The sequence below is a fragment of the Lissotriton vulgaris genome, chromosome 5 (genome assembly GCF_964263255.1).
Source record: "Lissotriton vulgaris chromosome 5, aLisVul1.2, whole genome shotgun sequence".
Lineage (NCBI taxonomy): Eukaryota > Metazoa > Chordata > Amphibia > Caudata > Salamandridae > Lissotriton > Lissotriton vulgaris.
In genome coordinates, this window is record NC_141693.1 from 1,992,468,418 (window position 1) to 1,992,492,385 (window position 23,968).

Consider the following 23,968-nt stretch of genomic DNA (forward strand, 5'->3'; position numbering starts at 1 on the left):
CACACCTGGATTCGGTATTTTACCACCCAAAAGGATTGTGTGGTAAAATACCGAATCTGAAAGGCCTTTGGGACTCAGAAGAGTCCCACCTACATCTAGAAGTTACTGAATCGGTAAATTTACCGAATCGGTAAAATTGGACCCCCACATCCCAAACACCCATTTACCGGTCGGTAACGGCCAAAATCGGCAGTTACCGGCCGGTAAATGGCCAACTACATCTGGCCCCATGTGTTTTATTTGTTCTTTCCAACTGCTGTGTTTTAAAAAAAGATTTGTATACTTAATTTACAGGTAGTTAAATGTGATTGTTAGAAAAAAACTGACACCCTGCAACATTTTCTTTTACTGCAGCAAGATTGCAAGATAGTTCACTTTACAAAATCCTCTAACTTTGCAGTCAAAGAAAGCATCAATCTACATTTTAAAAGAAAAAGGAGCTATTTATCAGAAGACAGTCTGACATTTGACCTCTCTCTTGGAATGCACAAAAAATGGGACCAAATATAAACAAACTTTAAGGGCCTCTTTATTGCTCATTGACTTTCTGAATTTCAGCATGTTTATTTTGGGGGTGCTGCAGCTCCCCTACTTCCAGCGCCGATGTTGAATGGCCATTGCCACCACATTGCCCAACCGCCCCCCTCGTGCGTCAGCAGAAGGTAATTGGTCAGTAGTGTCTGGGTGGGTGGGGTTAGTGGGCTGAAAGGTTGCTGTCACTTCCCCGAGCAGCTTAATCGCCATGGAGTTGTGAGGGGAGAGTTGCCTCCTGCCTGGCAGGGCCACAGCCTCGGATTGGTAACGCGGGCACTCGGGCAATGCCTGAGGGGCCGGTGGCTGAGTTCCTCCTGGGGGGCCATTTGGGCGGTGTCTCTATTTTCAGAATACAGCCAGCGGCCCAGTGGGTGGCTGAGTGGCCTTTCTGCAGGCAGATGGGCGCTCATTACCACCCTCCCTCGCCACCAACACCGCCGGTCCCCACCCCCGGTTTAGCAACAGGCAGAGGTATCACTCCCTTTGTCTCGCTGGCCGGCCCATTAATGTGTGCACATACTGAGCGGAGCAGGGGGCCTCAGTAGAAGTGGCCTCACTTGTTTTCAGGTGTGTTTCACTAGTGTAAACTAATGCGTGCATTTTTTTAAGCCCCCCTCCTTCTTTTTAATTGAATTACGCTGAAGCAGTGATGTGAGGAAAGGCATTATGCAAATGAGGGCCGATTTTGTTTTGTATGTGCCCGGGCCGATTTTCAATCCCAATCCGACCCGGGCCCATCCAGTCAAGCTCTCGAATAAGTCCCCTCCCTTCTGGTATGCGTGAGTTGGGCCTGGGTGGTCCCCTCCCTTCTGGTATGCGTGAGTTGGGCCTGGGTGGTCCCCTCCCTTCTGGTATGCGTGAGTTGGACCTGGGTGATCCCCTCCCTTCTGGTATGCGTGAGTTGGGCCTGGGTGGTCCCCTCCCTTCTGGTATGCGTGAGTTGGACCTGGGTGATCCCCTCCCTTCTGGTATGCGTGAGTTGGGCCTGGGTGGTCCCCTCCCTTCTGGTGTGGGTGGGTTCGGCCCCAGGCAGTTCCCTCCCTTATGGTGTGGGTGGGTTCGGCCCTGAGTGGTCCCCTCCCTTCTTGTGTGGGTGAGTTGGGTCCCAGGCAGTCCCCTCCCATCTGGTGTGGGTGGGTTCAGCCTAGGTTGGTCCCCTCTCTTCTGGTGTGGGTGGGTTGGGCCCCAGGCAGTCCCCTCCCTTTTGGTGCTAGATGCTCTCCTACCCATGGTCGATTAGAGAGCTGCTCCAAGCTAGGAGCATTGCTGGGCCCACCATGGCAACACCGTGCCAGCACCCCGCCCCCCACCCTGAGAAGGAAAGGGAGAATGTAAATGTAAATGTAAATTGATACTTGTATAGCGCACTACTCACCCGCAAGGGTCTCAAGGCGCTTGTACGAATACCGCTGTGGAACCCATCCTGGCTTTCCCTGTGAGGCGTCCACTCCTGGGCACCCCCAAGGTGGAGGCCAGGCATCCTTAGCGTTGTAGGGGCCGTTGTGGAGATTAAGCAAGCTATTGCCCAGAGTTGCAGAGTGGGACTCCATGATTGGAATAGGCACCGAGGCGAGAATTATCAGGTCCGTGGAATTTTGAGCCCAAGACCCGCCGAGGCGGGGAATTGAACCCTGGTCCCGGGATAGACCTCTGCATCAGGGTCTGCCGCTCTAATCATTGAGCCACACTTCTCCAGGGTCCCTTGTATGTGCCCCGCAGGCCTGCAGAGCCCCTCCCCTAGGGCTGCTCCTTTGCCCCATCGGAGGTTATAGATGCCTCGTGTAGGGACACAACACGGACTAGGATGAAAGTGTCTAGAGAGCCCTGTGTGACAACAACCCAGGGAAACATCCAGCGTCTACGACCCGCCCCCACAGCTCGTATCTAAGGCCTCTGCTAAACAAGGGGGTGTTGGTGTCAGCCCTGAGCATGCAGCCCGCTGGCTGCTTCCAATTTCTTCTGGAGACCTTGAAGGGGTGGTTGCATCATTGTTGAAAGTGGGAACCTTCTCTGGCTGGAGTTAAGCTCATCTAAAGATTGTTCACATAGACCGGTCCTTTTCAGCAGCCCTTCATTTTGATGAGTTTGCGTCGATGTGCTTCCTTTGTTGGTCTTCTCTTGGTACCTCAGGTTCAGTGCTCTGAGAAGTGAGCGAGTTGCATTGGGGCATTTCATACAGTTCCAGGGTAGAGTTTTTGAGTTGAATAGAGGCACCTCAGAATCTTGAGAGCCACACTCAGAGGACGCTACAAGCGAAAAAAGGAAACGGATAAAGGAAGACACCCTTCAGCCAAGTATAGCAGGTGATCGCCCAGTTTTCAGTTCAGCTAATTAAGAACCTTATAATCGTGGTTAAAATGAGAAGAGGAAGGTAGAGATGATGGAGCCATCAGAGGCCTTTTCGGGCAGAAGATATTTAGAAGTCATGGGGTGAGGAGGACTTTGATCAGAAGATATTAGAAGTCATGGGGTGTGGAGGACTTTGGGCAGAAGATATTTAGAAGTCATGGGGTGAGGAGGACATTGGGCAGAAGATATTTAAAAGTAATGGGGTGAGGAGGACATTGGGCAGAAGATATTTAGAAGTCATGGGGCGAGGAGGACTTTGGGCAGAAGATATTTAGAAGTCATGGGGTGAGGAGGACATTGGGCAGAAGATATTTAGAAGTCATGGGGCGAGGAGGACATTGGGCAGAAGATATTTAAAAGTAATGGGGTGAGGAGGACATTGGGCAGAAGATATTTAGAAGTCATGGGGCGAGGAGGACTTTGGGCAGAAGATATTTAGAAGTCATGGGGTGAGGAGGACATTGGGCAGAAGATATTTAAAAGTAATGGGGTGAGGAGGACATTGGGCAGAAGATATTTAGAAGTCATGGGGCGAGGAGGACATTGGGCAGAAGATATTTAAAAGTCATGGGGTGAGGAGGACTTTGATCAGAAGATATTAGAAGTCATGGGGTGAGGAGGACATTGGGCAGAAGATATTTAGAAGTCATGGGGTGAGGAGGACATTGATCAGAAGATATTAGACGTCATGGGGTGAAGAGGACTTTGGGCAGAAGATAATTAAAAGTCAAGAGGTGAGGAGGACTTTGGACAGGAGAAATTTAGAAGCCATGGGGTGAGGAGGACGTTGGGCAGAAGATATTTAGAAGTCATGGGGTGAGGAGGACATTGGGCAGAAGATATTTAGAAGTCATGGGATGAAGATGACTTTGGGCAGAAGATATTTAGACGTCATGGGTGAGGAGGACTTTGATCAGAAGATATTAGAAGTCATGCGGTGTGGTGGACTTTGGGCAGAACAGAAGATAATTAAAAGTCAAGAGGTGAGGAGGACTTTGGGCAGAAGATATTAAGAAGTCATGGGGTGAGGAGGACGTTGGGCAGAAGATATTTAGAAGTCATGGGGCGAGGAGGACTTTGGGTAGAAGATATTTAGAAGCCATGGGGGGAGGAGGACTTTGGGTAGAAGATATTTAAAAGCCATGGGGTGAGGAGGACTTTGGGTAGAAGATATTTAGAAGTCATAGGGTGAGGAGGACTTTTGGGCAGAAGATATTTAAAAGTCATGGGGCGCGGAGGACTTCAGGCAGAAGATAGAAGTCATGGGGTGAGGAGGACTTTGGGCAGAAGATATTTACAGGTAGATTCATCATCAGCATGTTTTGCGAGTCTGTAATAGCGATTATTAAGGAATCGCTATTACAGACTCGCAAAACGAGATTCATGTAGTAATCGCAATATTTATTGCGATTCCTACAGCTTCCTTATTTGCGATTAGCTAATTGCTAATCGCAAATAAGGAATAACTCCCGATTCATTCCTATGGGTCTAAAGGCCCATAGGAATGAATGGGAAGACATATCAATGTGCGAATCGCTATTCGCATTTTGATTCTGCGATTTCAAGGGTGCAGGGGTGTCCAAAGAAAACCCTGTTGTACCCCTGAAATGATAGGGGATGGTGGTGTTACGCACACACATGTACCAAGGACATGTGTGTGTGTAACATACAACTTTGAAAAATGCACTTAAGTGCATTTTTCTAAGTTTTTGCTATTTACCACAAGGTTTGACTTTGCGGTAAATAGCGGCCCCGGATTGCGAAATCGCAATTTTAAAATGGTTCATGCATTGCATATAAGGAATCGCAAAATGCGATTCCTTATATGCTATCGCAATTTGAGAATTCGTAATTATTTGCAAATTCTTATATTGCGAGAGCATGAACCATTGATGAATCCCAAATGCAATTTTTGCGGGCGCAAACGGCCGATATTTGCGAATCGCACCGTTTGCGCTCGCAAAAATGCTTGATGAATCTACCTGTTAGAAACCATGGGGTGAGGAGGACTTAAAGCAGAAGATCTTTATAAGTCATGGGGTGAGGAGGACTTTGGGTAGAATATATTTAGAAGTCATGGGGTGAGGAGGACTTTGGGTAGAATATATTTAGAAGTCATGGGGTGAGGAGGACTTTGGGCAGAAGATATTTAGAAGTCATGAGGTGATGAGGGGGTAGAGGGGAACTTCGAAACATTGAGAACCAAGGTTCTATCTAAGAATAAGCGGCAATGAAAGTTCCAAGTTCTAGCTTGAAGATATTTGTCGAGAGAGCACCCAATGGATAAGTATACGTAGTCAAACATTTGGTACCTGTCATCTTGTACAAAGAGATTAAGATTTTTGGGCTACTATATGTGCTCCAAATTTATGTTGTAATTAATGCCTCCAAGGGGTCCTGCCTAATATCCAGAATATCCACAGAACACGGTAAAAATAAAGAGTTAAGAACACTGAGGAGGTGAAACCGTGCCAAGCTCAAGAGAAGGTGCCAATCAGGCAGGCATCTTTTACCTTTCCGCTGGGCTGCAGCTCCGAGGAGTTAGTGAACAGGAACCCATGCCCCGGGGAAGGTGCTGGGTAGGTGGTCATATCTTACTGTTCTTGCTGGGCTGCAGGTCTGAGGAGACAATAGGCAGGAACCCATGCCCCGGGGAAGGACCTGGGTAGGTGGGCATTTCTTACCCTTCTAGCTAGGCTGCAGGTCTGAGGAGACTGTGAACAGGAACCCATGCCCCAGGAAAGGTGCTGGGTAGGTGGGCATTTCTTACCTTTCCAGCTGGGATGTGGCCATGAAAAGATGAAGAGGGACCAAGCCCCGGAGAAGATGCCCGACAAATGGGCATCAGTGTACCTTTCCAGCTAGGTTGCCGCTTTGAAGAGAAGATGAAAAGGGACCAAGACCCGGAGAAGGGGCCAGGCAGGTGGGCATGTCTTACCTTTCCAGCCGGGGTGCGGCTCCGGCTTCTCAAGGGTCTTAGTGGGAGCAGCGAAGGGGATTCCTTTGAAAATATCAATGTAGTCAGCAAACAGGAGTCCGAGCTTCTTGTTGGTCCCCTCGACCATGCCTCCTTCCGTGTATACGATTCCAAGCTGGGCACAGTGGGTGGAAAAGAGCGATTTAGAGCAGTCTCAGGCGGCAATGACGGGACATAAATGTTAAAAAAAAAAACGAGAGACCACTCACACAAGGAGGAGAGGGTTCCACAAACCAAAGACCAATTAACTCCCCAGGTAAAGCAGTCACACTATCACTCACACTGCACTATACATGCATGTGGTTCAGTTCCATGCACTAGGCCGCCATCTTCAGAATTCTAAGCCCAGGACTTCCAGCACACAGATTAGCCTAAAGAGTTGTGTGCATTTGAGGGGACCCGACGAGCTGCCGCTGTTTATGCAGTGACTGTACCCTTAACACGAGCTGTGCATACTCAGCTACGGGGGATCAGTGTGCATTTAAAAAGAGCAGTAATAGCGGAGCAAGTTGTATATATTTGATGGGGTGAGGGTGACAGGGGCCAGATGAGTGGGTGTATTTAATGGAGTTGGGGGGTCCTGATGAGCAGCATTCTGTAGGGGGGTTGCAGCGACCCAGCTGGCTATAATTTTGAGGGAAGGGCAGTCATGAGATCTGTCCCAAACATGCCTCTTTAGGGTCCAGCACGCTGCCATCCAAAGAAAGCATGGTTTGTTTTGAACCAAATACTTAAAAATGTAGGAAGTCCTCAAAACATTGGTATTTGAAATGAATTCTTAGGTTTATCAATCCTGCAAGGTAGAAAAAAAGAGTGTCCTAGTCATACCTCAGCAAGGAGAGAGGGGGTTAGCAAACAACCTAAATGAATAGGAGTGCACCGAGATAGGAGCACCCGGCCACCCCCACAAGAATGGAATAGTCCATTTAGAAATGTGAGCATGAAGTGGCACCAAACAAGAGGCGTCCAAGAGCAGTGCAGGCCAGCCAGTGGGATTTGGAGAGAATAAAACTTATGAGTAGTAGATATTGTGAAGTAGAGCAGAGTGTAGAGTACTTTCAAGCGACATACTCTCTTACCCACCAAAACAAATCTTATAAACTCCCTCTTTTGCTAGGGAAAAAAATCAAACAAGAGTTAATTTAAAATTCCTAACTCCGGAAATGACCTTTGCGGGAAAGAGTACCAAAGAGGTAAGGACGGTAGGCACTGCCCATCCCCCACCTCACAATTTTGTATGTATGAATGTATGCATCTACACTGTATTTCTTGTGCAAACTTCCGCAGCAAAACATTAGCAAAAAGGCAGCAGAACATTGCACAGGGCCAAGACAAAGGCAGGGAGTGGTAAGAGAGGCAGCTGGTTGTGGACGGCGATGCATTGTGATGTAGTGTTCTTTAAAGAGGTGCATCGTCAACTCTCCTGATGGATATGGGGATGCTGCCCCAGATTCTGGATGCATCGATGGAGGCCTGCTGCATGGTGTTTTTCTTACACACCTTAGTCTGCAGCCTCTTGCTCTCCTGGCTGCAGGTGTCCCAAGGACCAGCAGAGACGGCACGCTTGTCTGCGAGGTAACCTGGGTGCTGGTCATGATGGATTTGGAAATGATGCAGCTGGGTTTGAGAATGATGCGGGCTGGCAAGGGGAGCCAACGCAGGTTCATCAGGATGGGGTGCATTTGTGCTCTGATGTTTGCATGAGTATGCAGTGTTGGTGTGGTTAGTGCATTCTCTTGTGTTTGTGGTATGGCGGTCTTGAAATATTTTTCAGGTGGAGTCTTTGGTGTCTGGTTGAATTAGAGGTGTTGGGGAGCAGCACAGTGATATGTGTAAGGCTCAGTGCTTCCTTGATTATGTCAGAGAGCTGTGATGCCCTGCTGTAGTGAGGGAATTCTCGTTGGATATTGGGTTTGTTATTGGTGGTGTCGGAGAGCAACATGCTGCCATCAGTGCACTGCTAGTTGCTCAAGGGTGCCAGATTGTCCGATGGGCTGTGTTCGCCGCATTGTGACCGACACATTGCCAACTATGTGGATTTAGTAGCTATTTGAACAAGCATTAACAAAGCCAAACGGTATTAACTATACCACAGCTATTGGCTTTGACAATGCATTTTAGCCATGTTGAACACCGGCATGGCTGCTCTTTAGCATGGCTAAAAGTCTTTGCCGTAGAGAAGAGTGGCATGGAGTGGAGTAGAGTGCCATAGAGTAGAGCAGAATGGAGTAGAGTGTTGTGTCATGGACTGTCAGAAAGGAGTGTTGTAGAGTTTAGTGTAGAGGTATTGTGAAGTGTTGTGGAGTGTTATGGAGATGGAATGTTGTGGAGTACAGTGGAGTGTTGTGGCGCAGCGTAGCAGTGTGGGATGGAGTAGAGTGGAGTGTCATGGAGTGGGATAAAGTGGAGTGTCGTAGCTTGAGTGGGATAGTGTGGAGTGGAGTGGAGTAAAGTTGTAGAGTGAAGTGAAGTGCCATAGACTGGAGTAGATTGGCATATTGTTGTGGAGTGTTGTAGAGTGGCATATTGTGAGGTGTCAGGATGGAGGGGCGTAGAGTATCGTAGAGTGGCACAGAGGGGCATAGAGTCGAGAGGCGTAGAGGGAATGGGCAAAGCGTAGCGTGGAGTAAAGTGTCAGAGTGGATTGGAGTAGAGTGGAATAGGGTGCCATAGACTGGAATGTTTTAGAGTGGAGTGTCGGAGTGGAGTGTCGGAGAGTGGCTGGCCTACAGTTGATTAGCATAGAGTTGAGTGGCGTAGAGAGAAGTAAAGTGTGGCAAGAGAAAAGAGACAGAATAGAGGGTCGTAGAGTGGCGTGGAATGTCTTGGTGTAGTGTAGCATGCCAAAGTGTCGTGTAGGGGTGTAGAGCGGAATAAATTGTCACAGAGTAGAGTGGCATAGGGCAAAATGCAATAGTGTTGTAGATTGGAGTGGCGTGAAGTGGCATGGGGTGGAGTAGAGTGGTACAGAGTAGAGTGCTCTAGAGTGGCATAGAACGTCATCGGGGGCATAGTGTGGTGTAGAGCGTAGTGGTATAAAGTGGAGTTGAGTGTCAGAGTGGAGTGACATAGAATGGAGGAGAATCAGAGTAGAGTGGCATACAACGGAGTGTAGTAGAGTGGCATGGCATAGTGTGTTCTGGAGTGCCGTAGGGCGCAGTGGCACATAGTTTACTAGAGTGGAGAAACAAGGCATGAATGTAGCAGAGTGGAGTTGCATAGATTGTTGTAGAGTCGCATACAATGTTGCAGGGTGGCAGAGTGGAGTAGAGTGAAGCTTCAGAGTGGTATAGAGTAGAGTGGCGCAGAGAGTCAGAGTGAAGTGTCGTAGACTGGAGTGTCGTAGAGTGGAATGGCATCGCGAGGAGTCAAGTGGCATAGAGAGGAGTAGTGCCCTACAGTGAAGTGGTGTAGAGTGCCGTAGAGTAAAGTGGTGTAGGTTATTGCAGAGTGGAGTGGCTAAGAGCGAAGCGCTGCAGAGTAGAGTGGAATGTGGTGGCATAGAATGGAGTCACTTAGAGTGGTATCGAGTGGATTGGAGTGAAGTGGAGTGGCGTAGAGTGGCAAGAGTGGCGTGGAGTGGCGTAGAGTATGCATGGTGTGGTAGAGTACTGCCATTGCAGAAAACACTTTTGAAATTAAAATGACTATTATATTTGCACATACAATTTTATTGATAAAACTATAACGCACACAAATGACAATGTATGAAAATAGCATCACCTAGTGCATTGATTTGTTTTAATCAATAAAAAAAAATCCAGCATACTTCAGAAATACAAAACAATTGCTTTATTTGTGCTTTCCCAGTTCGGATATATTCTGAAATATTTGCATTTCATTTACAGACATTTAAATTGTGTTGTAGGCTAGAGACAAGCCTTTCCTTTCACATCCCCAGAATGTCAGATAAATCCTCTCACTTTAAAGTCAGAGAAAGAAAAGTAAAGGTCAAGCATCTTTAGAAGACAAGGCCTGGCATTTGACCCCTCTCTTTGAATGTACAGCAAATGTGACAAGATAAGAGCAACATTTACAGGCCTGTTTACAGAAAGCGAGCACTCATGGAAGAATACAGTAATCAGGCAATTCTCCCTCCATGGGAGGGACAATAAGATGCTGGACAGCCTAAAACAAATACAGCCAGCAAATAGAAAGCAAGCAGACATGTTGTACAAACTACAAAACCAATGGTAAGCAATGGGCAGAATGCATTCTTAGGTCAGCTTTCAGAACATTCCACAAGAAATCTTTAGCAACCAGACAGCTGTGCTGGCCGATAGGCTTTGACCTAATGAGGGGAAAATCAATGGTAACCCAGTATGTCAGAGAAGAATCTGGATGTAAACAGTAAGTAAATGGCAATAAGCCATCTAGACATCATTGGATGAGTCCTGAAAGGATGATGTCAATTGCTTAGGATTTGAAAGCACTGTTAGATGGAGGATGTGTTCAGGACCACAGCTATTCCAAAATTATTAAAGAGCAAGAAGGTGCTCGAGTGCCAGTTTGGATTGATTACCAAGGTGCCAACAAGAAAAGGTGGTGTTTGGAGAAGTTTTGGGTTGGTGGGTCGGTGGAATGTGGGGGAAGGGGAGGCTTTGGAGAAGCAGCTCTCTGCTGATGCCTTGGTCTGTAGTCTAATGTTCATTAGGACAAAGTACAGGCCAAGATTCCTTCTGTGATGTATGGGGAGAGAGGGCAGCTCCGGTGACTGTTGTGTAGGAGTCATATTTTCGTGAAAAAACAGTGGGGGGAATAGAGAGAGAGTTCCACTGATGGATTCGTACTCCCTAATTAAATTACACAAACAACAAGAATCCACCCAATAGAAAACGTGATCCCAAAGTGGTGTGGAGCACTTAGTGTTTTTTAAAATACCCGTCACACACCAAAAGGACCCTTGGTGTCATGCTTCATCATTGGGGTCTTCGCAACCCTCTACGGAATGCGGCGTGCTACGACCTACGACTACGCGGGAGCACTTATAATAGTGACTATGTATGGTGCATGTGAGGGTATTTAACAGTGCAGTGAGTGAAAGGTGGGATTAGTGAGATTAAAAAGTGCCTGGCTCGTGGGACACTAGAAAAAACTTTAATTAGGTCCCCGGGCTGGTACTAGTAAAAGAAGTGAAGTGCGAGGTAAGATTGTCGTAATTATGGACAAAACCTCATGTGTGCGTCGACATGTTTCGGAGGCTAAGCTCCTTCTTCAGGACTGGGTGCACAACTTCCCCACCTTACTCACGCATTTCAATGTAAAAACAATGGTATGCATTTACAAAAATTATTATGTGTCTGTAGTACAGGTTACAATGTAGTCATATTTTCAGCAGTTTGTTGATCATGGGCAGGTGGCCGGCCATGGTGTCAATATGCGGGGAAAGTCCCAAAGTTGCTATTGAAGACAGAAACACATGTCCTTGCTATTTTTGGGGGAGGAGCCCAATGAGGAGGTCTGCTTCATGGGCAAGTGTCATTGTGAGCCCTGTTCTGTGGAGAGTGAAATGCTTTTTACAAAGGATTCTACATTGTATTCTTTGAAGTATGGGAAGCCAGAGGAAAAAGAGTGAGGGGAAGCGACAGGGAGAGATACCACCTCATGATAAAGCATAGCCGGTCCCTGAACATAATTGTAGTCTAGGGGTTGGAGTAACTTAAGCCGAGGCAGAGCCCGAGTGCTGTAGGTGTGCTATAGCTAGGTCCAGACGTGCCTTGTGGGAAGGAGAGAAAGAGTAAGTCAGTCTGCAGGTGGAAGCATCTTGTTCTTACAACCACACCAATTCGAGGTGTCATCATCAGTTCCTGGCGTCCAGGTTGTTGTCTAGTTTTGCAGATTTAAGGCCTGGGCCTAGGTTGTCGGCTATGGGAAGAAATGGGCTAAGATTGAGGGGTTGTCATATTGCAGAAGCTCCATTCTGTCTGGTGGCTTCCTCATGTGGTTGTACATGGTAGACATCTCAACTGCATGAAAGGATGACTTGCTGACTTTTTTTTGGGCAGGAAATTATTTGAGGATTGTTTGGGTGTCATAAGAGTAGTTCACAGTACGGAATCAGCCCTTTTCGGCGTCACTGAATATAATTGCTGCTAGATAGACAAGGTGGCACAGCGTCACAGATCCTTCTGGATCTTAGTGCCGCATTCAACACTGTGAATCATTCCAGGCTAGGAGACATGGGTGTGTAGAGTGTAGCTCTGTTGTGGCTGAGCTCTTTTTTACATGACAGTACTTTCAGGTGCATTCACAGCATCATAGGTCTAACCCACACCACATAATTTCTGGGGTGTGGCAGGGCTTGACCCTGAGCCCCTTTATTTTTAACTTGTATGTGAGACAATTAGCATGGATTGTAGAATCCCATGACCTTACCTTGTTCTCGTATGCAGATGACACCCAAATTGTGGTATCCTTATCTCAGGTTAACCACAACGTAGAATCTCTAAACAGATGTCTTGCCCCCATTTCATCTTGGATGAATAGGAACTTGCTGAAATTGAAGAGAGAGAGAAGACGGAGGTTCTATCCATTGGTCATCAACCCCACCTGTTGGGTCCTCATCTGTGGCCACCGCCTTTGGGTACCTTTCCATCACCAGTCTAGGCGATTAAAAATCTGGTAGTATGATGATAAACGGTCTATAAGCCATCAGATTAACAAAGTAGCAACCACCTGTTTTGGCAATCTTAAGTGGCCACGTACATTTTTGAATTATCTTTCGGTCCCTGCCCGAACAGTAGTCCAGGCTCTTGTAATATCTAGATTGGACTACAGCAACGTTCGATATTTGGGGGCTGCCACCTCCCGGCTTAAATGTTTGCAGACCGTACAGAACCCAGCTGCACAGCTTCATCCCCATCCACCCAGATTCACTATATCAACCAGATGTGATACGCTCTTCACTGACTGCTAATTGCAGGACGGGTGCAATTCAAAGCTTTATACTATGTGCATAAATGTCTCCTCCAAGCTGGGTCTATGTACCGGAGACCTTTGGTATCGTGGTACACACCCAAACGCTTGCTCTGCTTCAGCCATCTGCAGCTGGCTGTAGTTCCCAGATTCATGTCAAACAGCCAAGGAGGACAGGCATTTCCATACTTGGGTCCAAAATTGTAGGACACCTTGCCAATATCATTGAAAACCTGTAAATATCTTACAGTCTTTCGCAAGCTGCTCATGTTCAAAACATGGTTGTTCTCATCTTCTTAACAGTTTCCTGGTCTCAGTAATCCTGGTCTAGTGGAGTGCCAGCACTGGAAAAGCTTTGTTAGGTAGGCACGCACTTGACAAATAGAATAAATAAATAGTTGTAACAAATGAGATCCAAAGACCAAGATTGAAAGCCGAAGGGGTGAGATGTAATGAATATTCTACTTACACCATTGATCTGGGATGTGTGGCTCTGGGTTTGCTCACAGACAGGGGTCTGATTCAGTTCTGTGGCAATGAACGGTCACTGGTGAGAATGTGCTTGCGCAATGTGCGTCAGCTTTAATAAGTTGCGAGCCCATAGGACCTTTGTAAACAGCTTTTTGATGCACATCTTTTATTAGGACAGCTTCTGAGCTAAAACACTCTGGGTTAGCTGCAGTTCCCATAAAGTAGATGCACAAACCAGACTCCAGAAAGTTGCAACAGTCTAAGCCCCAGCACATATCGGTGCCCACGACAAACACCTTGCAAGTTTTAGATATGCGAAGAATGATCCACCTTGAGTTGCGCAGCTGGAAAGAGCAATTGGTCATGACCGCTCCAGTCTGGAGTTGGAGACATCTGTACCCAAGACGGACCTCAAATTGTCCACTTGCCTCAGATATTGAGGATGGGATTGACAAACAATAAAGAAGGACTAAAGGCGGATTGGCATTTGTGGGTATAGAACATGGGCTCAGTCATTACCATGTGGTGGCAGCTGAACTAATATCGTACAATACTGAATGGCGGCTTCACATTGCTCCAGCGCAACCAGGATCTCTAACTTTATCATAATGCAAACGACGCGTCATCTGCATATGTATATATGTGGACTTGGAATGTACGGAACACTGCAACTAGGGAGTCAGGGCATACATTAGAGAGAACTGACAAAACCACTGAACCCAAAGTACACCGCATGTAAGAACTCAGTCCTGCCAGCCAAGTAAACGTTCAAGTGTCATCAAGGGTACTAAGCGTTTGCCTTATAAACTCTGCGCCATCGGCTGCAGCCCATGGAACAAGGGGCAGTTCTGATTTGGAACAGAGTGAGGTCGGCAGGTGGCCATCAGCCCACTGATGATAGGATGCGCGCAATCATGCATTATCGTAAGTTAGTAGCATTCAAGAGCTTTAAACGTGGAGTGGCTGCTGCTGAACCTCAATGAGACCTCACGACGCATTTCCTTCTCCTTTACCCACTCAACGCATTCTTTCCTTCTAGTCTTGGAAGTGGCAGCGGAATGCAGGAGTAACCAGTCAACCTGAGGCACCCTGCCCATTAGGCAGTGTAAATTCTACAGTCTTGTGCCACGGACAGCCAAAGACCCCTAAGAACAAATCAATGCACCAGCCCAGAGTGAAGCCCGTGTGGTGCCCCTTCCATAGACTTACCGTGGTGGCCTGCACCGCTGCCAGGCAGCAGGCTAGTGCCACAGCTCGCATCCCCCAGGAGACCATGGCGACTGCTTGACAACCAAATCACAAGCTGTGACCTACAGACGACTCTTTTATACACTTCCACCGCTACGCTTAGCATCATCGGGGACATAACCACGCCCGCTCCAGATAAGGAGGGCTCGCGATTTACCTATCTGGGGCCGTCGATCAATCTCAGGGCTGGGAAGATCCCAGGAGGCCGTCAGCTGCTGCTGGTCCAGTTATTTTTTAACCACTTTTATCAACACCTGGCTTCCCATTGGAGGGAGGAGTATTACTGTTCACAACAAACGCTGGAAGAACTTCTTTTGAAATGGAAATCTGTAAGGGGAGGGTAGGTGAGGGGGGAGTTGGGGGCTATCTACACACAGTTCTACTTGAAAGTGAGGGGAAGAAAAGGGCAGTCCATGGACTTTATTTGGGCGAAAGGCTTACTTGGCTTTTTATCTGATTATGTATTGCCCCAAAGCAAAAGGCTCATACAAGTCAACACAAGTCAATCTGGTAAAATAAGTTACTATATTTATGTACTTAATGAATTTAAGGATACCACCCCCTGTTAATCAGACATCCTTAATAAATGAAAATATTGATTGTCAAGGTAGGAGGATGTAAAAAACACTGAGGCCCGATTTAGATGTTGGTAGACGGGTTACTCCATTATAACGGTCTTGGATATCTCATCCGCAGAAATATAAATCCCATAGGAAGTAATGGAATGTATTTATCAGTGGATGAGATATCTGTCATCAGTAATCCATCCGCAAGAGATCTAAGTCAGGTCCTAAGTGATCTGTTAGTAAGTAGCGTGGAGATAAAAGACACCCCGAGGGCCTTTGCTCCCCCGGTGTCCTGCCTGCTCTAGAGGCGCAGACCCAGTCAGGCCTCAAGCTGCTTGGATATTCTTCCCCTCTGCCTCTCCAAGCCACTGAGGATGGTGACAGCAGACCAGACTACGCCTGATCAACAACATGGAGAGCAGAAGCCGACCGGTCCACCAAGCCGCAGCGCTCCTGGCATTCTGGGCAATTCCTCTGAATAGTGATGCCCTGTCCAACATTCCTGACACTGCTTAAGAGAACAAAGAACAATACACACTTATTGGCCAAATTCAAGTTTATTCCTACCCTGAACATCGACAACGACTTTATAAATTGATCAATTTCATGATGGTCCGAGTCCAGGGGGCAAGATAGCTCAGTCGTACAAAACTGTATTTCTTACTTGCATTAATTTATGTTGTTGTAGATCTAAATATCCATAGAGATTACAATGTTATTTGTAGGTGCATGTTTTTATGTAGGTGAATGTTTTTAATAAATTGATCCACAATGCATAGACATTGACTGGGCTTCTTAAGATCAACTTCTAATAAAACCTATGTTCATCCACAGCACTGACTCAAGCCACCGGTGGGCTTCCTATCCTAATACGACTGCAGGATCTACATAAAAAATTCGACTAAACCAATGGATGTCATCTCTGTAATCACCCCTAGAAAAGACAAGCACACCCAAAAGTCATCAAACAATCTTGGCTCCTGACGTCTCTCCTAAATGATTCACACCCAGACCTGTTCTGCTCTGTAGGGTTCACCGGTCCAAGTGCCTCTCCACTTGACGATAGCCCCAGCCAGACGGAGGTCATTTGGGATCTACCTGCAGAGGTCCTTAAGGAAGAGGCAGACCACCTCGAGTTGAACCCATGATCTGATCTATGACTCATCAGCTTCCTGGAGAGTGATAAGCTGATCTGCAAAGCTATCTGGGTTAATTTTGGGGGCCAGGCTGTAAACCAACAATATTTAAATGCGGAGTACCACTGATTGGATATGCACTTCTGCAAACGATTGAACGGATTGGCGTGAAACTGTGCAGAAGGGTCTGTCACTTACAATGGTGTTATTGAACTTTTAGTTTGTCGAATACGTATCATGTTGTTCTAGATACTGTGTAAAAACTACTTGGAGTGTAAATTCTGTTGGTGGTAAAGCATTTTACACTTTTTTTTAACATTTATTACATTTACAGCCGTAGTACTACCCTGCTGAATATTTAACTAACAGACAATTTGATCTTTCATAAATGTGCTATTGACCGAGAGCTACTGGGGGAGGTGGGTGGTTAGTTTCCAGGATCAGTGCAGCAGAGAATTAAAAGTAGAGTTTCAATACTACTAGAACCAGGAAGCTGTGGGCCATTTGTGCTCTGCTCTTGTAAAGAATTTGACGTGAACATTTACCCCACACACTATCCGAACAACACAAATAAAACAAGAACTGTAAATAAGAGGAAAAGGTTTGTCATTAAAAAATACTTTATTACATTTCTTTTGAAAATGTCATAAAAAATTAACAAAAGCAGTTTGTATCTTTATCACTTGCTGCAACGGAACGGTTAATGCCCAGGACGCAGCGCTCAACAGAGATATGAAGCAGCCAATGCGGTTTACTGAGGCTGCCCACGCCCAACTCTTGTCTGCCAATGGAAACAGCTCTACCTGCAACACCACACCCTGACCTGGCACGCCACCATGACCAGCTCATATGAAGCAATGCCATTGGTATCCATTCATAATGGACAAAAGGGCGTTTGTTGACATGGCCAATGAATGAGCCACAAATGAAAGCTATTTTTCCTGGCTCCAGAATCTTTCCAACCTATGGCAGCCCTTTGACAGTACTGCCTGGAGTGGAGAGACAAAGCCTATCACACACTGTATGTGGGGAAGTGTACCTGAAAATTAAAAAAAAGATTTTTCGAACTCAAGGGGAAAATTAGGTAGCAGTGCAAAAGTATGACTCTGGAATTTCTATGGCAGCGTAGATCCCTCCGTACAAGGGAACCACTAATTGCACATCTCAGGGCCACTTCATTTAAAATATTTACTAAAACAGTCTAGATGTAGACATCTGGAGAGCAGCAGCAGGCTTATGGAGATGTAGATATTCATGGCAGCCAGTAGAGTGGGCGTCTAGTTGTCCACATTGGTTACAACGAGGCAATCTAATCTCTCCCCTTAAGTCTACACAAAGACTTACAGGCATTGCTTACATCATGACAAGTCACTATCAGACCATTGCAGCTGTTGCTTCACGCCATTTCACAACAGGTCAACATAGTAGACAGCTACGGCTTAGGCGATGGGAATTCAATGAACGCCAAGTTGAACTTTACTAAACTCTGCCTCTCTCGCCGTTTGAAGGCCATATGGCGTCAGGCCCCAGAATGCCACGTCAGCATGCGGCACGGGGTACATCGATTAATCTCACTAGATCGTTCGTGAAGAACTTTCTGGCTGCACTAACAGATCAGCATTCTTGTGTCGACTGGAAGAAGTGTTGGACATTTCAACCAATCATGCATGTGACACCCAACATGCCACATTTTCATTAGAGAGAATTTAACTAGTGGGAGTCAGGTAAGGGATGCGCAAAGAGTATTCAGAGGATTTCGGGGAAGCCTGCATCTGGATGTGTGTTTTGGACACACCTTTCACTGATAGTCATAAAACGAGCTGCCTGTAACGGTCTGGACGTGACACATGAAAGCTCCCCAAACAACCCTGTTGTGACAACTTCCAAAAATATCACAACACAGAGCAAAGAATGTTCCATTTGTTTTACAGAAATACCTGCAAAGCAATTGCACAAGAAAGTAAGTTTGATCTAGTTGACCCAGAATTCTTTTGTTTTCCTAGTACTACTTGTGATCGTAACTCAAGTGGCGAGATATGCTCTCGGCTGTAGGAAGTGGCCAAGAGGAAAGAACAAAAAGAGCTTAGACTAAGAAGGGGACATGTTGACCAGGAGACCAAAAGAGGTCTTAAATCAGCACCAACATTCACGAGGCGGGGGATGTGCGGACGGATTTCTTGAATAAAAAACAGGTTTGTTGGAACGCTGAATGGATGCCCACAGCGCTGTGCTCATTGCCCTGGCGCTGGAGATGTGATCTGATCTTTTTCCGTCAGGCGCCATAGTTCTTGGGCTACTGTTGAGTAACTGTGAGCAGTAGCAGGAATGCCCCGTCTGCAGACAGTCTGTTAAGGGGTTGCCGCAACAATTCCTGCTGTAGCACCCTTCACACATAGTCCAGTATCTCAGTTTCCATTTCATTGTCGCTGCCATCCGAAGGGTGGAATAGAACCTCTTCTTCCTCTTCGTCTTCACCGTCCTCATCCCCCGACTCGTATGCTTGCGGCTCCTTGCTGGAAGTGCTAGCAGGCTCAGGGGTGCTGGAAAACAGGGCTAGCCAAGAGAGAAGCAGGGTTAGAAAATGCACTAGAGGAAACCATTCCACAAAGGCAATCTATAAAGGCATTCTCAGAGTCTTAACCTAGCACCAAACTTCTCACTGTGACACCTGAATCTTTCTGAAGAGCCTGGCCTGTTCTGCCAATCCAAAAAACCTGCCTCAGCCCAACCGCCCCTGCACACAAGACAAAAAATATGTAGCCCCGTACCATCAGATGATTATTCCCAGAACCCACGCCAATGCCTTAATTCAGAATCGGTGCAGCTTAGACTCAATGCTGTCTGAAGAGTCTCACGATAAATCTAAAATCTCATCCTCGTACCAGCTTCCCCTGCAATAGTTTTCCTGTCCAGCTGCCTGCAGTCCGCTACCCTCCGATGCCTTCAGTTTGTGCCTCCTCTGCCAGTTTGTTTGCCTTCTCTTCTGCTCGTTTTTTTTGCCTTTTCCGCTCGTTTTCTACTCACTTCTGACTTTTCTTTTGCCTCTTTCGCCTCATTTTATACTATTATTTTGCCTCTTTCTGCTCGTTTCTGATGCTGTGCTTACCTGGCCGCTTGGATCGTATAATCTGTCTGATCATGGAGGACATACTGTCTCTCAGCTCATCACTCGTCTTCGGGAGACACCAGCCGTCGCGCTCAGTGCATTCAGCCTCCACGCCGTCGTTGCGATGGATGATATGCTGCAGGCTGCAAAAGGGCGAAAAATTCAGAAGTGCAGGGACCAGCATCCTTGTGGTTCCACTGACACAAAGCAGTGTGGTTGATACAGGCGGGTACAGGCTAAGGAGGTGAGGATGGAGGAAACGTAATCATGAAGTATAGAAGTTAGTAATAAGGTCACATCCTATAATCATTTTTACCACCATGAAAAGTTCCAGAAGCACAAATCCAACAATCAGATTCAATTGAACTAGGCATCACCAAAGCAGTGCATCTTCTGAAGGACAGAGAGAAAGAGGCAATGTGAGGGCTATGGAGACACTGAAGAATTCGGCCCGTTACCTGTCCATGTCAAGGTCACAGAGTTGATAAAACATCTGTCGGTATTGAGGCAACACTCCCTCTCTGAAGATGAATGCGGAATCCTAGACAGAGAGAGGGATGAACACCCATTACTACATGAAAGTCCTGCAAGTTTCAGGCGCGAGAGACATGCTGGGGCAATCGGCCAGCTGTTCAGTATTTAATTTTTTGCTCTGGGTGACAATTCACAGTTTCATCTTCACAAACACATGTGGGTTTCAAGAGTTTGTGTGTGTCTCAGCATGCTTTCAAGTAGGGGTGGGCGGAATTTGCATAGTCGTGTTACGCACAGCTTGCGAAACAGTAATAAATCTCCGCGAGCACGCAGAGTTCTGCGAACACGCGGAATTGCTGTTCCGCCTGTTTGCGATGCTTTTTTCATGTTCGCGAACGCTGTTTACGTGCTCAGGGGGAAATATCTCGCGACCGCGCATTTTGAAAGCGCGAACAAGCAAACAATTCCGCAAAGCAGATGAATTTTTGGCAATTCCATGTTCTCCGCAGAACGCGAAATTACCCAAATTCCGCAAGCTGAACGGAATTTACCACCCAGGCCTACTTTCAAGCCAAGAGGCAGCATTCAGAGATAAAGTGCAGGTCCACCAGAGTCAGGCCCAAAAAAAAAAAAAAGAGGTGCTCAATGCTTGGAATACCTATACTTACTTTTGGCTTCAGCTTGCTGGCTGGTGTTTTCTTATCCGCAGCGGTGGACGTGCCCAGCCCATGCTTCAAGTCCTGCATACTTATCGACTGTGCAGCTGCAAGGGGCAGAGAGAAGATTTACAACCTACACGTGCCGCATATAACAAACTTCTTTGGCTAGATCTAGGAGTGTGTACATGTTATGAGGCTGAACATTATATGAAGCAGAAGCTGCCGGCAATATCAAGCAACATTAGACATCAGAGTGTGTCAGCTTTCAGTACTCAGACCAAGCAGCATCTGGAAGAGGCCCCTCAGACCCTGGGTTACCCTACACTGTACCCAATATACACCTAACCCTAAGTCAGAACAACCCCAGACCAAGTCAATGGGTCTAGTCTTCTCTTTATAGCGAAAGACTTCTGTGTACTGACCACAAAAGTTTAAAGATCAAGGGCTCATATGCGCAAAGCCATTTAGCATTTATTAACGGACCGAATTGCAATTTCGGGCAGTTAAGAAATGCTAAATAGGCTTTCCTTATGTACAAAAGGGGAAATGCGGTCGCAAAATGGGATTTCTACCAAGTAGAACTCGCACTGTGCGATTCCCAAAATAGGAAATTGCAGATATAGATTTCCTATCTGCGATTTCCTAACCCCAAGTAGATAGCATTTCCTAAATACGAAATGGCATTTAGTAAATGCTATTACCATTGGATCCAATGTGATGGTACCAAGGTGCCATTTGTAAAAATTCACCTAAAATGCATTTTACCAGCGCCACAGAGCGCCCACTTGCCTAGAGGGAATTTGAGCACTCTACACGAGCAACATTATTTTTTACCCTTTGTTTAAAGGGGCGGGGTGGGGGCCTAAGGCCCATAGGTATGAATACTTTATCATTTCCTAATTTACGATTTCCTATTAGGAAATTACACATTTGGAAATGCAACACCATTCGTACTATTTGGCCTGAGGCCCATAGGAACAAATGATTTTGCATTTCTTAATTTGCGATTTCCTAATGGTGATTGCAACTCTCTTGGAATCCCTATTACGAAATCTCTATTTTAGTACATATATTTTGCATTTCCTAAATAACGATTTCTTAGGATTCCCTATTTAGGAAAGCAAAATGGAAGTTTCGTACATATGGGCCATGGCTGTGTACAGAAGCTATCTATACAGAGCCCTGCTGTTAAAGAGCGAGGGTGTGCGTGCACAGGCAGAGCGAGTGTGTGCGTGCACAGGCAGAGCGTGTGCCTCCAGCTTTGTCCTAACGGGCCAACAGGCCTTTTTATAAAACTCCAACTGAAAGACACAGTTTCTAAAGCAGTCACTGCATATCTGGAGCCCGCTCCCATCAAATGTCTGCTCCCAAGGCCCACTACCCCCCCTCTTACTCCCTCCAGTTGAAGCTGGTGCACAGGCACACTGACAGCAGGTTCAGGGGAGGCCTGGCTGTGCGGGTCTGCTGCTACCACTTGTTCGACCAAACGTTAGGAGCCCAAAGGCCTAATTTGGATGCCCCAGGATGTCTCATCCCCCTCACACTCTGCTCTCAGGGTAACTTCATATGATTTGGAGCATGAGGTTAAAACACCGCGAGGGTCAGCCTTAGGCAAAACAACAGAATCGACAGGCCTGGCAATCCTGGTCCATTTAACCGCATGCGCGCTAGCGGTTTTTCCGCTGCGCGCTGAAATTTGAAAATCGCGGCTTTCGTAACAAAGCCAGCTCGTCATGCGTGCAGCACAGGTAACGGCCATGACGAGCTGGCTTTGTCATCCGCATCGAAGGGGTTGAATACGTATCAGAATACATGCATGCTGGAAACCTTCAAGTAGCTGCGAACCTGAGAAGCGTCTAAAGATGCCTTTCTACATGCACACTACACCCACAGCTGGGGTATGCACTCTGTACCTTCCCATTCAAAGCCAGGTTGCAGTCAACCTACACAAGGAACAATGCATTCGACTATCAGAGGCATACTTCACACATGACAAAGCAACACCATGCAGAAGGAAAAATAGAGTAAAAAGCAGCTGAGGGGATCAAGCAAGAGAGCACAAGATTAAAGTACACTTTTCGGCCTACACTAAAGAGGACAACATTTAAGATGCTGGTTGACGCAGCCGTAAATGATACACGCCAGGTACATTTGAAAAATGAATATGCTACTTACCAGTATGCATCTGTTCTTGGCATGTAGGGCTGCTAACATTCATATCTTAGCATTAGATCGCCGCCTAGTGTTGGGTCCGGATGATCGCACATTGTTGTCCTGGAAAAGTCTTCGAAGTATCCTGAGATAGGTGGCTCCTCCCCTGGACTACAGTGCGCATGGGCATCGGCTCCATCCCCAGATTGTTTTTCGCCATTGTGGCAGAGGATGGAGTGAAAAGTGTAAAGGATGTCCATGCTAATGATTGAATACAATAGTATATCTGCAGCTGCGACAGGCACCGGGGAGGAGGGTGGGCGATATGAATGTTAGCAGCCCTACATGCCAAGAACAGATGCATACTGGTAAGTAGCATATTCAGTTCGAGGCATGTGGGCTGCTAAATTCATATCTTAGCATAGAATACATAGCAGTCCCTCCATTAGCGGCGGTTGCCCGTGCCAGCTGCAGAAACCTGAAAAAGTGTCTTGAGAACAGCCTGTCCTACAGCCGCTTGCTGTTTGGAATGTACATCAACACAGTAGTGTTTTGTAAAGGTATGTGGTGTAATCCACGTGGCTGCTCTGCAAATGTCCTCTAGAGGAATGTTTCCTAGGAAAGCCATGGATGCCCCCAATTTGCGTGTGGAGTGCGCTTTTGGGGGTATTGTTAAAGTGCGCTTGGCTTTTTGATAACAGATTTGAATGCACTTAACAATCCATCTGGCTATTCCTGCTTTGGAAATCGGGTTGCCTTTGTGTTGTGGTGAGAAGGCAACAAAGAGTTGTTTTGTTTTCCTAAAGTGTTGTGTCCTGTCTATGTAGTACATCAATGCCCTCCGTACGTCTAACGTATGGAGCATTCTTTCCGCCACTGTTTGTGGGTTCTGGAAGAATGCCGGCAAATCGATAGTTTGGTTGAGATGAAAATGTGACACCACCTTTGGAAGGAATTTGGGGTTAGTACGTAGCACTACCCTATTTGGATGAATCTGAATGAATGGCTCTTGGATTGTGAGCGCTTGCAGCTCACTAACACGCCTTAGTGACGTAATAGCAATTAGGAAAGCAACTTTCCACGTTAGGAATTGCAGTTCACACGAGTGCAGTGGCTCAAATGGTGGTCCCATCAGTCTGGTGAGGACCACATTGAGGTTCCACACCGGAGCTGGCGGTGTTCTTGGGGGAATGACTCGTTTCAGACCTTCAAGAAACGCTTTAATGGCAGGCACCCTGAAGACCGAGAGATGCTGCCTGTTTTGAAGGTAAGCCGCGATGGCGGACAGATGTATCCGAATAGAAGTGAACGCTAGTTTGCACTTATAAAGGTGTAACAGATAGCAAATGATGTCAGGGATAGATGCATCTAGCGGGTTTATG

At 46.7% G+C, this 23,968-nt stretch overlaps 2 protein-coding genes across 2 annotated transcripts in view; both read right to left on the reverse strand.

Moving 5' to 3' along the window:
* LOC147717968 (bile salt-activated lipase-like) overlaps positions 1–14,719 on the reverse strand; it is a 49,023-nt gene extending 34,304 nt beyond the window's left edge. The window contains exons 1-2 of the mRNA XM_086924747.1: positions 14,456–14,719; positions 5,822–5,975 (exon numbers count right to left, since the gene is read on the reverse strand). Coding sequence (XP_086780873.1) covers positions 5,822–5,975; positions 14,456–14,521 — 220 coding nt within the window. The 5' untranslated portion in view covers positions 14,522–14,719. The remainder of the gene's footprint in view (positions 1–5,821; positions 5,976–14,455) is intronic.
* Positions 14,720–15,601: 882 nt separating this feature from the next.
* GTF3C5 (general transcription factor IIIC subunit 5) overlaps positions 15,602–23,968 on the reverse strand; it is a 105,334-nt gene continuing 96,967 nt past the window's right edge. Inside the window, exons 8-11 of the mRNA XM_086924748.1 lie at positions 20,445–20,539; positions 19,761–19,843; positions 19,303–19,445; positions 15,602–18,749 (exon numbers count right to left, since the gene is read on the reverse strand). Coding sequence (XP_086780874.1) covers positions 18,583–18,749; positions 19,303–19,445; positions 19,761–19,843; positions 20,445–20,539 — 488 coding nt within the window. The 3' untranslated portion in view covers positions 15,602–18,582. The remainder of the gene's footprint in view (positions 18,750–19,302; positions 19,446–19,760; positions 19,844–20,444; positions 20,540–23,968) is intronic.